A 17447-nucleotide genomic window follows, 5' to 3' on the forward strand; every position below is an offset into this window, starting at 1 on the left:
TTTCCTTTACCCGTAGCACACCACAAATTACTTGAGGCTGCAATGATTAATTTCACAATTCACACCTGATTTGACCCTAGTAATTTTGGCTACAAAGCGGGAAAAGGGACAGTTCCTTGTTGATCCAGACAACTTATCTCTCCAGAAATACAATAAAAAGGCAGAGCTGGTTATCAACGGGGAGATGCCCATTAGTAGTTTTACAGGCAGAATGCCTGGAGGTCCCTTATCAAGCAGGGAGAGAGTTGGCATGTACTCCAGGCATGCAAGGGGGAGGCAGACTGCTTTCAGCCTGCAAGGCCACACAATATGGGAAGTGGTCACTTGAAAGAGGAGTGGGAAGGATGACAGATGGTTCATGCCTGTGCGTTTTTTAGAGGACACTGGGTTCCTGCCATGGGAACAGGGTGGACAGTAAAGGCAGCGACTAGATGTGAAGAGTGACAAAGCAAGTCAGCCACGGACAGCCCGTGGGAGGCCAGAGGAAATGCACCATTAGTCAAAGTTGGAGGAAAAATAAAATGCGATGACAACTGGGCCATTCATGTGCTTCCCCTTCAAGGACTGACCAGACCCTTCACAACTCAAAAGACTCAAGTATCAGCTTCTTTTTCTCTTCAGCCAGGCTAATGTGCACCAGCCCAGTCTGAGAAACTCCCTTGTCACTTATATTAATTCTTATCTTGCTGTTTTTGGCTACACTTCACTGGAAGTACAGTGAGAGAGTGTGCTTCAATCCATAATGTAGACCTAAGTGAGCATCCCGCTCTGCTGTTCTTAGGCATCAACTCAATAGCTTAAAGCTATTCACCCAACTTGTGCATTAAGGAACTATTAGGACTTCCAGAATTAGAGTGTAAAACAATGAGGTGGCCTCACAAGGATGTTTAAGCCCTGCACATGGACAATCTCATCACTCCAGTGTAGCTTTCTACACTTTGAGAATTTGCTCCTCAATACAAAAAATGCAAGACCTTAGAGCTCTTAGTAATCACAGTGGTCAGAGAAGGTGGGCCTGCATTTCATAAGGAGATTTCATCAGATGTTCCACTGTCATAGAAACCCTGAGGCACTGTTGTGAATGTGATGCATTTTGTCATTAAGAAAAGATGATGCCCTCCAGAGGGTCCAACTGTAAACACTAACAAATGGTTGGTCTCTTATTCTTCAACTATGACTATAACACAACTAAGGAGAGGACTTACTTAGAACTGCCTCCTCTGGAGCTACGGCATTTCCAGATTCAGTAAGTACAAGGGAGTCAAAGGAAGGCACAAGCCAAAAATCCTGAAATGGCATCTTATGAATACATTGGACTCTTATCCCATCCAAAGGGAATTCACTTATTAACACTTAAACAGGGCTAAAAGTAACTAAGTAAAATAGAATGAGAAAAAAAAAAAAAAAAAGCAGAACAAGAAAAGTTTGAGGAGCAAGGAAGGATACAATTAAATCCCTAAATCCCTAATTAAGCACAAGAACCAAAGTCCTGTCCTGAAACTTCAGGTATCCTGAGATATATTTAGAATGACCAAGTCAAAAATCAATGCAAAAAAGAGTCTGAAGTGTCAAGAGAATTCTCCTTATTGATTTTCCTGTGTTTGAAATATGTCTAAGAAATAAACTCAATGAGAATTAAAGAGGAAAAAATCAAAAGTGCTTTCATGATTTAATTAGATCCCAGATTGGTGTAAATTACGTGAGTAAAAAAAAAATAAAAATTCCTTAGACAATCTGAAAACCATTTCTAAAATCTCCAAAGCAGACTGCATTCTTTAAATTGCTTCCTGTTATATGGTTAATAATCTCTGCTTTCCACATTACAAGAATCATTCATCTAAGCTAGTCAAACTGAACAGTGCTGTCACAGCACGAACACCCTGCTGCCCAAACTACCGTACCTAACAAAGTCTTCCCAACAATTCTGGAATCTCTTGCCAGCAGAACATTAGTTGACACTATTTCTCTAAGGAAAATGCCTGGGTTTCCTGATGTTTTCAGCTGTGTTTATACAACTTACCTTCGTATGAAGTTGAAAATTAATGCACTTCCTCTTGATACTTTGAGAGAGAGAAGAAAGAAGATTATCAAGATTAAATAAAAATGCCAGAGCTCAGTCCTTTGTTGCTTTTGAAGGTGTTTAAACACAAATTGCTGTATATCGCTAACTGCATTACAAACTAAGAGATCATGTACAACAGCTCAACCTCCTGCATAAAGCTAAAAGCTGCAATGTAACCTGTTGCTCTGACACAGTGTGAACAGTATATTGCAGTTGCTTCACACATTAGTAAAAGACAAAAACAAAATAAGCTTTCGATTCTGTGTTGTTAGAAGTGGAATAATATATTTGGGGCTTGTCTCATGGGGAACCTGCAAAGAATGAAACTTACTTATTTTCTTGATTTTTGTTTAAAACCTAAAAGCTGTTTCTATTGTTCTTTTGTATTAGATTTATATTACCACCTAGCTACTTCTAGCTCCTCACACAGAAAAAGAAATCTCCTTGTGAAAGACCTAAGAAAAGGAATCTTGCTGTTCAGTTTTTCAGCCAAACAAGGAAAACCAAGCCTGACTCCCATATTGCTTTCAGGTAAAGGGCAGAAGGGCAGTCTTTCTGGTCTTCATATGATCTGAAGGAAAACAAGGGAGGAGGTGCAGAAAGGGTGAGTATCTTTACAGTTCATCTTTCATGGAGTATAAAAGTTTTCCTTAAATAATCGTATTAGTATACTGGACATATTCTACCACAAACTGCTGAGATGTTTACTTGGAAAATTTTCCCCCCACCTCCTCCTTGGAGATTCTGGTTGTGACAGGCTGCAACTCCCAATACCTCTACGTAGCTAACAATGCAAAGCACCTTGTTCAAACAAGACTGGTCTCCATTTCACATTACCCCCTAGGGAATATCCACTTTTCACACTCTGTCTTTCTGACTGATGCAATCAGATTCTGGAAACCTGCCTTATTAGTTTATATTCCAGCTTCTTAGGGATGATGTTAACTTTCCATTGTAGGACCGTAAGATGTGCTAGATCTTGTCTATAAGAAACAACAACAAAAAAAAAAAGACACACAGAGTACTTGGATGCCATGCTCAGAAATGGACTTGAGCGAAAAGGACTCCTGGCTAAGAAAGTCTAGGGGTTACCAAAAGACACTTTCCTAACTCAAACAGTGCTTGAATTTTACAATTACATGATGAACAAATAAATATGCGTTTTCTTACTTACTCATATGAGATATTCTGCTTAATTTCTACAACAGTTCACAATCCTCATAGTTTTCTTCCTAGATCAGTGATTTAGTACTAAGCCTCTGTACTGCCATAGCCAGAGTTCCATTATATCCATTAAAGATTAGATAATTTTCTTTTGTTTCCCAGAGCAAACAGGATCCCATTCACATCCCAAACAGAATGTCAGTAGTAGGAATGGTGTTTTCTTAAGGTGCATATAAGATTAAAGACTGAAATCAGAGGCAGTGTTGCCAGAGCCTTTGTAACATGCATGTTTTCCGAGGCAAGATGATTGACAAGAGTCGCAGTAAGGTGCTGAAGGGGATATTTCACTTGGCTCATCAAAACTCAGTATATAGGATTAAACGAAGAAGAGCTGACAATATTGACTTTGAGTGCCACAACGGAAACATAATTAGCTCTTTGACATGTAGTGGACAGAAATACTCAATTTTTTTAAACCAGAGTAATTACAGTATATTTGTTGCATGCTGCCCTGGAGGGAAGGAAAAAAAACCAAAAAAAACCCAAAAAACGTCTGCTCTGCCGTTTCCTCTTTTCTCAGTAAAATTAAACTTTGGCACTGGAATAAATGCATGCAAACCCAACCTTTCGCTGCTGAAGGGCATCAGGAAAACTGTGTGCATAAAACTAAAAATCTTCTCTTAAAAAGATCTGAAAGATCTGAAAGAATGAAAAAGTCAATGAATTTTATACAAGTTTACTTATTGCAAAATGAACTGTCTGCACTGGGCTTATTAAAGGCATATTTCATTGCCTAATCATGGATGTCTATTGTATCTTTTATGTTTTGAATCACAACTGCAGTCTGTTCCCAACTGTAATAAATGAAAGACATTTTGGCATATGCTTATACTGATTCCCTTTTAACAAAGCACTTTAGATGCCTGCATCCCACTGAAATCAATGGCTAACATTAACTTCAAGTACATTGATTTCACTGGGATTTAGATAAATGGCAGTTTATATGGGCACAAAATTGTGGATAGGCATGAGGCCCTGAAGAAAAGCCTTCAAATTCAAAAGTTCGTGCAACGTGCAACTGTTTTGGTTAGAAATACACTGCACTGTGGCATCTATGCTTTTATTAGAGTAACTGTGCTAGCACAATAAAATAAAAGAAGTATCTGTTGTTGCAGTGAAATATCTTTTCCAACTCCTGGTCTGGAATAATCTGTAGAAACATTTTCCAGTAGGTAGAGCAATATACAGTGCATGCATTAATGGGAAAAGGCAAAATTTAATTCTACACAATATGTTAGTATTGAGAACAAGCTATCATTAATATACCACATTATTTGTATTATACCTAAATTCCTGATTTATAAAGATTATTGTCTATATGCTTGTCTGTTATTCTTCTTTGCTTCAGCATTAAGTGGCATATGAAAACAAGGAGAAAAAGACATCAAGAATTATGCTTACCTTATTCCCCTTTTCAGCCACAGTTCCTAGCTATCCTAATTAGTTAGACCCTGCAATTAAATATTCCAGAAAATTAAAACAGATTCAAAACACACAAGTAAAAGTGCCTTTAAATACAATAAAGTCAATATTCCTTCTTAGCATCAAATCCAAGGCAAATACTGAGGTAATATTAAACTACCATTTCAGTAGCATCTGACTCAATAGGAACTTCTCATCAAAGTAAGTGGATTTAAAGAAATAAAAGAAAACTAAAATACATTTGAACAATGCAGTTCCTTTTTTTTCCTGACAGAGAAGTTTCTTAGAGCTTAAAAATACATTTTAAAATATGTTCCCTAACTAATTTTCCAACATTTTTACCTAGTAGTACCCATAGCTACTAACTGGCTTGGCTGCAATGCATTTTTTTTCCCCACCATTTGTTCTAGTTTAAACCCAAAGTGAATAGGAAATGTAGAATAGTTTATCCCTGTACTGACTGCACTGTATTTCAAGTGAGTTTTCTCTTGATGAGTCTTCAAGAAGCATGTCAACACACATGGACCGTGAAAATACTTGTTTAGACCTCATTAGCTGAAATAAACAGGGAAGTATTTGAAACCATACTTACCAAGTCTAGGTGCTCTCTTAGTTTAAATTTAAAACAAGAAGGTCATCTAGCCTGGAATAATCTCCATGGCTATTCAGTTTACACATCAGAGACAGATAGGTATCAACATTTCCTTATTAAAAAGTCCGAGTCAGACTACTACCTTTCCATAACACATGCCTCAACCAGGAGAGACAGCATTAAGACCAAAAAAGAAATCTTTTACAAGCAGAAGCCATATAAAAATATTAAATAATCAAACATTTATTACAAAAAAACCCCTCTTTATTAATTAATTAATTCACAGCACAATAAGTATTTGGACTATGCATATGTGGGACCCAGCAATGCTCAGACTTGTTTGCACCACAGTGTGGTTTGACAAACGAGCCCTCATCAGCTGGCATCCCGAGAAGAAGCCTGACTAATTTTTTTTTTTTTTTACATTTTACATTTTTACATTTTACATTTTTTTTTTACATTTTACATTTTCATATATAATTAGTAATTTCCAGTGTACATCAGTCATTTTAATTAATCAGGCTTTTAAAAACAATTCTTAAGGACCATCCCTGGCAAATCCTTCAGGAGAAAAAGCACAATCACAATAGGTGGTGTTATTCTGTCGTGCTGTTGATTCTGACATTTGGGTTACGTAGGCACAAATCTATGTTTAGTTTTACTTCAGGAGGCAACAAAATCTTCCACCAAATGAGGAGTAGAACTCAGCTGCTGTTCAAGATACAGGATCAATCTTCATGCAGTCCGCTCAGCAATTCTAAAACCAAGCAAATTCTATTACTTCTGAGACCAATGACATGCCTTCATTTCACACCCCGTATACACTGAGGACATATTTCCTTGAGATTTCTCTAGTTGTTGTCACTATTTTGAACTTTATGATGAATGTAATTAACTCATCGCTCCATCTGTCTCTTGGGGCAAACAACTCAATGTACTCGATGCACTGGTAGGACAGAGAAGAGAAGCAACTTTCTTTTTTGTTATTTCTAAACAGCTCGGACCTTTCATCATTTCTTTTAAAGGCAGTTGCAATATTCAGGTGGCGCTTCAAGTATAATTCCACTCAGTATTTCTTTTCAACTACAAGCTTATGAATGACTTTGTAGATCATTCATCAGCAGATCTGGTAGGGAATGACACTCGCAGTCAGACTGCATTATTCCTTCCTCTTTTACAGACCAGAAATACCAGGAAACTTGGTAAAGAAAGAATTTAAATTTTCTTTTGTTGTTTAAGTCAGAAGTAATCTTTGAGAATAGAGTATTCTAGTGTCAATGAGAGTCAATGCTACTGCATCAAAATTTAGAAGGTCTGATCACTTTTTGTGTAATAGTGCCTCTGACAGGCACAATTCTCACTGTAAAAAAAGATTTCACACTGAAACAAACCATTTGTCTGTGCTGCATGCTGCAGCAGTGAAACAGTACTCAAAGAAAAAATAGCAAATATATACGTGATCATCATGCTATTCGTCCAAACTGTGCAACAAGCAGAAGGACAGCTAAGAAAATATCAAATTCCACACACAAGAAACCTGGCACAATTATCTGCAGAAAGGATACATTCCATTTTACCTCAAGCTGATCTCTTCTTCTACATGCTCTATTCTGCTGTAAAGGGTGCAAGAAAATAAGTGACTATGGTATCAAAATGTTCGCAGCTGCAACTTGATTGAAATTCAGTGCAGTTAGTTTTGTCTTTGCTTTCGTCAGGCTACTTCTTTAACAGAGGTCTACAAAAGCTTCATAGTTGATTTCTGTTCCTTTATTGCCACAAATTGGCCAGCATCTCCCCCTTCTGGACAGCAAGAAAATATGCAGAAATTCACAACAGATTAATGCTTTCTTATTCTGGCCAATACTGAAACTAAAGAAAGCTCTCAGATAATTATTTTCTATTTTTGTTCTAAGCAGGACCACTTATTTTCGAGATCGCTGCTTATATAGTTTCCTTCAGTTTTATTAGAGCCAGATCTAGATCCATTCAGACACAGTCTCCAGCTCATCAGTGAGAAAATTTTAAAAACAAACCAACAAAATGTATCACAGCCAGATTTCTGCGTACTATAAAACCGAAAATGCTGCATGACTTGTATTATTAGTAGCTTTGACTGTACTTGTCAGCATTGCTTAATATATGGTGTTCAAGTGGTAACTTCCAAGATGTGTCAATTTAATTTGAACTGAATTAGAAATTTCAAGAGCGAGCAGAAGTCACCATAAAATTCAACTCTTTCTTTAGCACCTCTGAGCTCATTCATTCTCAGCCATCACCACAACTTTATAACCAGGCTGCTACTGATTAATCATTGGGATTCATCCAGTAGCAGCACAGCTTCGGTGATAAGTGATTTTCCATTAAATTCCTGCACATAGTACATTGTAAAGAAAAAACCCAAAGATATAGTCTTACCTGTTGCAATGCACTCTGGGAACTTGTTTCTACTAGTAGAGAACAGAGTCTCAGTATTCAAGATTAGGATCAGGAATGAGCTATCCAAGCACTTAGGAGAAAGTATCGTCACCAAAATTCTAAAGGGAAGCCCTGTTCAATTCCTAGCATCTGTATGAATATTACGGGAGACACTTATATTGGCTATCAGTCATGCCAACAGAGAAACTCAAATGACAGCTGTTTAATTTGTAGATGGCATCAGATGTCACTGGCTTCCGTTATATTTACATATATAAAACTGTGATTATTCCCTAGCTCCCAGCAACAGAAGAGTTATAGGCGCTTTGAAAGAGAGAGATTTGTTACAGCAGAACTGCATTGGTTTTAGCAATGGGACGGTGCAAGGACGATTTCTCTGGCTGTGAGAAAAAGTTGTGTACAGAAAGAACTGGAACTTGAAACATTAAAACTGTTTCAACTCTAAGTGCCCCTTATTTTTACAAATATATTTTGTGCTTTTTTTCCTTCTTTCCAGGGATGGTGTTTAACCTCAGCAGCCTGTGACTGTTGCATCCAAGCCAGAACGCTTTGTAATGTGCAACTTGGTTACTTCTTCAGCACAGGTAGGGTGAATGCCAATTGTCTTCATTAGTTGAGGATACGTAGCACCACATCTACACACACACACACAAAAAAAAAACAAAACAAAAAACCAAGACCCACAAAGTCAAATACTACTTATCTGAGGCAGCTAGAATGTCCTAAAACAAAGTAATTCTGCTCTTGTCCATTTTATCAAGTAGAGGAGTTGCATTTGTTCCTCAGACAATGCTGTCTATTATTTCTGCCTATTATTTCTCAGGCACTTGCACAACAACATTTAAATGCTCAGCTTCACATCACTGTTATGTAGGGAAGAATTATCATAACAGATGAGACAGAGAGAATTAAGCAATTTATCCCAAGTCACAACTGAGCCTATGGCAAAAACATATGACAAAACTGCAGCGTTCAGCTTTTCTTGTACATACATGTGTGTTTCGCTAACCCTGACTCCAGATGGAAAAACACACACACACAGAGAGGAAGAAAATCTTAATTAAGACTGCTGGCAAGAATCCACTGAAGGAAGTAATACCAGAATATTCTTCCACGATCTTAGAGAAAGTCTGTTGGCTACAACAAAATAATCAATGTTATAAGCAGGAGGAAAAAGTCTTTCACTTGAAAAAACAAAACAAACCACCAAACTCCCCCTTGAGCTCAAGTCCCACTTGCTTAATTCCTTTACTTGTCCAATAACATTCTTAGACTTCATGACTTTCCTTTGAGCTGCTATTCCTGGCAGGTCATGCTGTAATAATAGCTGAAATGGCCCTAAATTTAAGAATTGTTTCAAGTTCTCTATGGAATAATATTCTCTCCCTCTACAAAATACAGGGAAAAGAGCCATAGATGTTTTCTACTGTCCCCACCTACATCCAAAATAGCACTGACAAGCAAAAAATCACTGGTCAGCAGAGACTTTACTGGAGTGCTAAGTGGAGAGGGAAGACTGAAAAACATTCTTTAGAGAGACTGAACACCTAATATTTGACAGAGAAGAACAGCTCTTACAGTAGGTGTTCCACATTGAAAACTTGGGATTTGTGAAATACAATAGAAACCAATACAAGAATCTGACCTGCTGAAAACCTCTTACTGTGGCTAAATTTTAATTTCCCTTAGGCGCAGCAGAAACACAGTCCAGTTCCATGTGCTTCCTTTTCACTGGTTATTTTGGATAAAACTTCAAAACAATGACATCCTAAAACCCATATTTCTAGAATCTATACCACTGGCAATTAATGGACTACAAACACATGTTGAAAATGTGTACCGAGGGTACACTGCAATCAGTGATTTCCAAGATATTCCTCACATGATACTTGCGGTCCTGCCTTCTTAATCCTTTCTGCTTTTCATTTAAGCTATTCACTCACAACTGTTAGACTACAATTGCAAGAAAAAGGCGAAGATACTTAGTGAAATGAACTAGCAGCACAACTAGTGGCATTTGCTTGTGTCCCATGCTACTTTCTTCAAAAAGTGGTTGAAACTATAATTTAGTAATGTAAATATACAAATCAACATTTCTGAAAATGCTAATCAGCAATAAGAAGGGAAATGAAAAAACAAATAAGAAATAATTGTAGCACACAAGTGGCATAGCGGGAATTCTCCGGTTAACCAGAGAGGACCCAGAATCACTCCTTACACCTTCAAACGGACATCCAAATTAACATTTGAGCAAAAACTTAATGAGATAAGATCATAAAGCTCACCTACTTGGGCAAGTTTGTAATTGCAATTATTAGATCTTATTGTGGTTAGTTTATACCCCAGAAATATAAAAATTCATGCTAGTCCTTTCTGAGCTTTTGAGGAGCAATGGCTGTGCACATTTAAAGTTGAGTCAGCAAAGGTGTTAAGAAAGGTTTTTATGAAAAGCAAAAATATCCTCTTAAAGAAGTGACTTGCAAAACTATGTGGTCATTTCCTATCCTTTGCATAGAATGCAAATGAAGCTATGCTCTAAGAAAACTAACATTAGTAAGTTAATGGACAATTCTATTATTTTCTTTGACTCTATCAAGCCAACAATATATTTTCCTCAGTCATTCCTTAACTATATCCAATATTACAGTAACAAAATCCAGTACATCTTAATGAACTGCAGTATTTTTACTGAAAATACGTGCAATACTGCATAAAAGTAACGAAAAGCAAGGATTCTTTATAGTGTTGCCAAAACTAGGCAGCTATCTTTTATAATCTTACAATAACTTAAAAAGCAAGCTTTAGAAGCTAGAGACATTCTTTTGTACTTACTTGATTCCAAGAGCAAATCCTTGAATAACTTCGCCTGCATTTGGTCCAATGAAATGAAGGCCAAGTATTCGTTGCTCACTCTCTCGTAAGCACACCATCTGAAAACAATACATTACATAGCGATCTTTTCTTAGAACATCTAAAGATAAGGCATGAAGTCGAATTAAATGAAACCGAAGTGTCTTGAAATCCTGGTTCAGCTGCTTATTCCCAGTGTGCCAAGAACTTATGCACTTGCTTAAATCTTACTGACTTCAATAGGTCTTTTGCTGGTCCTTAAGCATAATGAACCAAATTGCTTTCCTAAGTCAAAGCTTTATTAGGGCATTTATTTCAGACCTCAGGGAGTCACTGACAATGATGATTTGTGGTAAACTGAATTCTTTGTTGCTTGTTATTTGTATGAAATACCCAAAATACCTTCTGTAGTCTAGCACCCACACTAGTGTTATTTTGACACTGAATGGCCACCTTAGCAGTTCTCCAAGCCTGTGCGGTTATTCTCAGCAGCTAATCAGCTGTATTTCCAAAGACGGCAACTACCAGTTATAGGATATTTTGTGCCTTTGTGATTCAGTCACTCACAGCAGCACGTTTGGTGAGATACATTTACCATATCAGCTACGTAACAAAAAGGAGCCAAACCTTGGAAGCAGCCAAGGATGAAGGTGAGTTAAGAAGTGTCTGGAAGGGCCTGAGTCACTGCACACTTAAATTTTATTAGAGAACTTAACAAAAACTTTTTAGTTCCTCCAAGGACACCATCTTCAGAATTATGATAAGAAAGGCAGTCTTCCTGTGCGCTCCCATCAAGCATTAATTCATCACTAATCTAAAAGGTTCTGTTATTCAGTGAAGGCTTCGATTCTTTCATTAGGAATCTCAGGAACATCAGCAATCCTGATGTGCTACTTTAAATATTGAGGAGTTCTAAAGAAAAAAAGCTCTTGCACTGGAGTTTGAAACTCTGAAGTTTAATGCTTGTTCACATGTTTTGGGAGTTTAGTAAGGACTATATTCAATAGCATCCAACATCTACTATGCTATTACTACTTCACCCTCAAATGTTTACTTTCATTGACCCAATTTAAAGGGAATAGCTAAAAAGAAGTAGCATCACCTTAGTTGCACTGATACTTCGGTCAGCTAAGGCAAGCTACTAAGGCACTTTCACAAATAAGATGTGACAAAATATACTTAGAAAAATTGTTTGCAACTGTTGAAAATAATCCTTACACAACACAACAAAAACAACATAATAATTTGTGATGCACCTACAGAAGTTACTACATTTATTCAAAAAAAGGTTGTTCCCCGATATTGATGTGAAAAGAGGAAAAAAACCTATGATACATTCTACTAACATTACACTTCACTTCACCTGAAGCAAGACTGAAGCAACTGGACTGCTCTAGGAAAACACACATTTCAAGTTCAACTTTGGTCTGAATCAGAAGGGGTTTGTTTTCATAAGCAGAACTGAACAGTTACTCCAGTTTTACAAACCTTATGCTTAAATTTTTTTGAAGGTGGCATACTTTCCCCAAGAGATGGCAACTCAAATATTACATGTAATTAGTTAAGAACTTTCCTGGGGAAAGCAGAGATTAATTGCTATAGCATTGGGAAGATTTCCTTGGACCTTAAGAGCAGTTCAAAGATGGTATTAATCAGCAGAATGTCAGGTCTGAAAAATAGTAATATCTGTGTAGCAAGTTCAAGATGCAATGGGATATGTAATGAATGTTAAGCATTTGAAGTTACATGAGAGAAACAGGCTGTCACCAAGAAAATATCTCATCCATCTTAAGAGGCTCTTTCACCAAACAGTCGTCCTTAAAGCTGGCTCTACTAGATATCTCTTGTTGTAAGTTAAAAGCTCAAACCACTCACTTTCATATAGCATTGAGTTGCATCTCTTTCAGCCACTGTGAACTCTAAAGGTTTATAATATGCATGGTACACCTGGTAGGAAAAACAATAACATTTAATGTTAGAGAGTACTGTTATGTCCAAACCTGCTATTTAGTATTACAATAACTACTATTACTACATATTTATAATGTTGTAGAAACAATTATTTAATTGTAGTCTCTTCATTATTTTAAAGAAAAACATGGAAGGCATAGTAAGAGTTTAACACAAACCCTTCCTAGAGAACCATTAGATTAAAACCAAAATTGAAAAAAATTTCACAAATAATCATGTTACTCAAGCTAGTGCCCTAAATTAAAAATGTTAGGTTTGTTCCATTAAGCTTCTCCCAAAAGTTTAATATTGTGTTTACTAAGAGTAATGAAATCCAAGCTTTTCATACCTATAGTAATGTATACCATGAGACAACAAAGTGTAAATTTTGCATTCTGAATAGTAAATGCTTATTTTTTCATAAATTATTTTGCACAGAGCTCCAAGCTAAATCCCTCAGCTGAACTTGCTCTCCAACACATACATAACCTCAGCATCTTATGACACATACATATCAAATGTATACCTTAATCAGGTGAGAACAATTGTTTTACAGTAGTTTACATCATTCTAGATGGCACTAGCTTCCAGAAATTGAGATGACAGTTCTGGTATAAGCCTTATTTCAGCCTCCTAAACGACAAAGCTAATAACTGACTGGGTGTGACGTAAAGTATTGTGCTTTGTATTTCCATAGCTTACAGAGTCATATGCTAACACTCTTTTTCAAGAGTGAATAAAGGCAACAAAACAGATCTTTTCAAACATTTGAAAACTCTTGAAAAAGAGTTGTTTGAATTTTGTCTTATTATACAACAATTGTGAATTTTGTCATCATGAGTACCTTAATCTCATTCCTCATATGAAAAGGCTGAGTGTGAATACATGCCATTCCAGATTTCTTCCTCAATATGCAATGCCCAGTTATATTCTATGAAGACACTTGGCAGCTTGTGTGAATATTTCTGGGCACCTTCCAAAACTCTAGACTGAAGAACCTGACCAGCAATTCTGACAATTAAAAGGAACATGGCCATTATTAAATGATGCTGCACAAGATAACCAACTAGTTAAAACAAGATAACCAACTAGTTAGTTAAAAGCTATCACACCCTATCAATAATTCTAAGCCCACTAGGTAAGAGTTTCTGCTGTGACCTGCTGCAATACTGTTAAAAGACCTCAGCTTTTCTGAAGACACCAACTCCCTAACTGCAAACATAGTATTTTGGGAACCAAAAATTTTGCCTGATACAACAGTGAAACTCCTGTCTTTTTGTAGTGCAACTCTGGGATCAACTATAAAATTAAAAATGCTTTCATACCTCAATATTATCTGATCCATAGCATTGCACAGCTGCTTCTTCTGACAGTCCAACACAACCATATTCCAGGGGAGTGAAAACTGTAGTAGGCACCTGCTTGGAAGGAAACAGAAAATGGTACTGCTGAAACATATGAAGCAGCTGCATGGCAGATACAGGGGATACTTTTACATCACAGAGTGTAGCTCTGTCACAAACATCTACTTTGGCTACCGTCAAAGGCGGATTCCAGATGACAAATGCAATTCCTTTAAAAATTCTTATGAAAACAAAAAAAAGTGTAAGATTTCAGGTTTATTATTGAAAAAGAAATAACAACTCACATTATCATAGTCCATCAGTTCTGAAGATTGGCCAAAAAGACGCCGAGCCAGCAGTCTTCCTGCAGCTATTGCTGTGGGTGTTAATTCAGGGCGGCCCTAAGAAGAGAGTGCAAATTTTGTTTTAACTAACAGAGAAACAGCATCCAAGGATATCTCCTGGGACAATGTTCAGAGAAACGCCAAATCTTTGGAATTCCAGCCTAGTAGCCAGGACTCCAAATGGAGAAGGCAGTAGCAATCTCTGTCTGAACGTGCTTTTAAGTCTCTGAGTGTATTATCTGTCTTCATGGGGGGGAACAAATGCCATGAATGAAAGTCAAAACCTTACGTTTTCATGTCACCCCTTGAAAAGCAGAGGACATCCACACGTTAACCATTCACTTCCCCCTTTCTTTCCACGGTAAGTCATCAATAAATTTTTCAGATAGTTGCTTTAAAGCAGGAAAAGCCTAATATAAAGCAACAGTGTTTTTATAACATCAGACCTTTTAAAAAAAAATAGTCACTTTTTTTTACAGAGCACAGACACAAAACTTAGCTATCTGTAGGCACTATTACTGAATTCCTATGTTGGTCCCAACTTGGAGATGTGGAACGTTATTTTGCTAGTACAGCATCCTACAGGTTGAGTTGGTCCTAGTCTCAGGCTCTGGTATAGAGAGTGGCATGGAAAGTGACTGCTATTGGCAAATGTCAACTTCCTGCAAGTGAGAAATGGGGTGATAGAAGGGTATGACCAAGACATGCTCCAGTTCAAGCCATGAGACCTGGGTTCTTCTTATATCCAAACAGACAATGTGCAAGAATCCCAATTTTGAGCACTGGCACAATACCACTGGACTATCAGAATTCCAATGGCAGTTTTAAGGAAGCTGGAAGTTTTTTGCAAATTGAAGGAACACACTTTCATAGGAATTTGTTGAAATCTGAGGAAGAACAATTAATCTAAATTAATAAGATCTAACAAATTTCATAAATCTAGTAAAAACATTATTTAAGAATTCACCCAAGTCATATCATCAAGACACTTATCTGAGATGAGTAAAGAGGTGACAATTATAGAAGGAGCAATGTGGAGACATAAGAAAGCTATAACTGGAAAACACCTTTGAGGAAACACAACATGGAATGCTTTATAAAACATGTGTAGTTTTGATTCATACAGGCACTATCCAGATACAACACTTGTCACACTCCTGCAAAGCCCCACCTGAGGCAGTCATCCTGTAAGCCCCCAAAACCAGTCTTCAGCAGAAAACAAAATAAGAAGCACTTACCGCACATATTCAAGTTTTTCAAACTTTTTTCATTATCCTAAAGTTTTTAGCATTTACTGGAATCCACTCCTCTTTCCCAGTTTATTTGTTCTGTATGTTGCTAGATACCTTCCATACATGATATTAGTTACCATTTACTTCAGTACACATATCAGAACAATTATCTGCATATTATTATGCACTTATGCTTTTAACTTAAGTGGTTACTAGTACAGAGAAAACTTTCATTGCAAAATAACAATCTGAAACAACATTATTTCTAACCTGATAACAGAAACTACAATCTAATTGTTAATGAAGACTAACCTATTTTTCCCCACAGTTCATGACAAATCACAAAAGTGCAAGTGTATACCTTTTTCCCTCCCTAAGATCCATCAAGACATGTTTTTTCAAATCCAGCATTTCGACTTCCAAGTCTGTAAATGTCATTGACCAAATGAAATTTGCCATTTGCTTTTTCTTATACACATTTGTCTGAAACATGGCTGCCAATCATTTCTGTAGCAGGAACTACAGATATTGTTTTGGCATTCCAGAAATGAATAGAAGATTGGAACTAGAGATAAAATTGTGAAAGCATTGCCACGCATTCCATAAAACCCAACTAATTACTAAAACATCCATGCAGATAAAGCCCAGTTTCTCATAAACAATGACTTAAAGACCTTCCTTGTTAAATATCTGAAATGAACATTCACTTTGCAGTCATGTGTGGAACTACTCTGCTGATTATTATGGATATGAATTGTTCATAAGAATCCTCCAATGTATTATACATGTAAACGAGATGGCTCCTAAGAGAGTTTAAAGAGCTTTGAAGTAATCTGTATTTGTTCTACACAAGTCTTTTTGGTCTTATTTATATTCAAAACAACATAGTGTACATTCCACCTTCTCCACACATCTTCGTTATAACACCCTTTGAAATGTGACAGATGTATAGCGGCATGACCATATGATAAACTCCTTCTGAGAGAACTTCTTTATAATGTGTGCTATGCTTTTCAACAACAATACTACCGGAAGAAAAATTTTAACACAGAGAATTTATATCAGAACTGAAACAAATTTCAAACTGAAATTCCAGCTTGATCTTTCTCATCCTGACTACTGAAGATGAAAGTGCCAAAAAGCAATTTCACCTGTCAGCTGAAAATAATATTTCGCCAAAGCTTGAAAAACTCTTTTTGGAGGTAGACAAACTAACTGACTTCTTGAAGGATTTTTTCCCTATTTTTCTCCAAATTAACAGGTTGGATAAAATTAGGATTCTATTTGCCATACAAGGGTGCAATCAGACACCAGCACACACAGTTCCCCATGTGTGCCAGCTGGGTCTGATTCCCAAATTAAAACAATCATTCTGAGCACATCTGGAAACTCGCCTTTCCCCTCTCTCACTTCCCTTCCAACCAGGGCACTGTATTAAACAAAAAAAAGTAGCTCTTGCTATTTGGTAGCAATTTAATGTCTATTCAGTGTGCCCTGCTAAAGCAGGGAGGAGGAGGGCTTGAGAACTACTTGCAAAGGTATGAGCGATAGCACTTTATGGTAGCAAAGAGGCTCTGGCAGGGAGAGACCGGAGCAAAGAGAAATCCTCAGCAGGAATATGAAGAAAAAAAATCATATCCTTATGAGCAATATAAGAGATCACTGATGCTCATGCACAGGATACAAGATTCCCCTTCCTGTGCTCTTTAGGCAGGTCTCACTCAGAAAGCATCACACCAAGCTCCATAGCTTTGTGATTCTTAGCAGGATGCACTTGATTCTTCTATCTGTATTCTTTGAGATGTGCACCAACACAGAACTTTCTTTCACTGCTGGTTCCCATGCCAATTAAATTTATTATCTAAATTAATTCTGCTTAAGAAAAAAAGATAAAATAAATAATTTAAGTATTCAAATAAACTTCATTGCTTAGCAAGGGATATTACATGGCTCACATTGTACTGGAGTCAGATATTAAAAGAACAATAATTT

At 36.9% G+C, this 17447-nt stretch overlaps 1 protein-coding gene across 7 annotated transcripts in view; it reads right to left on the reverse strand.

Moving 5' to 3' along the window:
• TXNRD2 (thioredoxin reductase 2) overlaps positions 1–17447 on the reverse strand; it is a 39522-nt gene that overhangs the window by 1550 nt on the left and 20525 nt on the right. The window contains exons 13-19 of one of the 7 annotated variants that reach the window (XR_008452754.1): positions 14185–14280; positions 13862–13954; positions 12462–12533; positions 10569–10666; positions 7716–8371; positions 6878–6913; positions 3851–6057 (exon numbers count right to left, since the gene is read on the reverse strand). Coding sequence is in view for 2 of the 7 variants with exons in the window: in XM_054082722.1 (XP_053938697.1) it covers positions 8248–8371; positions 10569–10666; positions 12462–12533; positions 13862–13954; positions 14185–14280 (483 nt within the window). In the remaining 5 variants the exon portion in view is untranslated. Of the gene's footprint in view, positions 1–2020; positions 2061–3850; positions 8372–10568; positions 10667–12461; positions 12534–13393; positions 13548–13861; positions 13955–14184; positions 14281–17447 lie in introns of those variants that run through there. The other 6 variants (XR_008452751.1, XR_008452753.1, XR_008452752.1 and 3 more) reach the window with 6 other exon arrangements.

Source organism: Cuculus canorus, chromosome 17, assembly GCF_017976375.1.
Source record: "Cuculus canorus isolate bCucCan1 chromosome 17, bCucCan1.pri, whole genome shotgun sequence".
In the NCBI taxonomy this organism is placed as follows: Eukaryota; Metazoa; Chordata; class Aves; order Cuculiformes; family Cuculidae; genus Cuculus; species Cuculus canorus.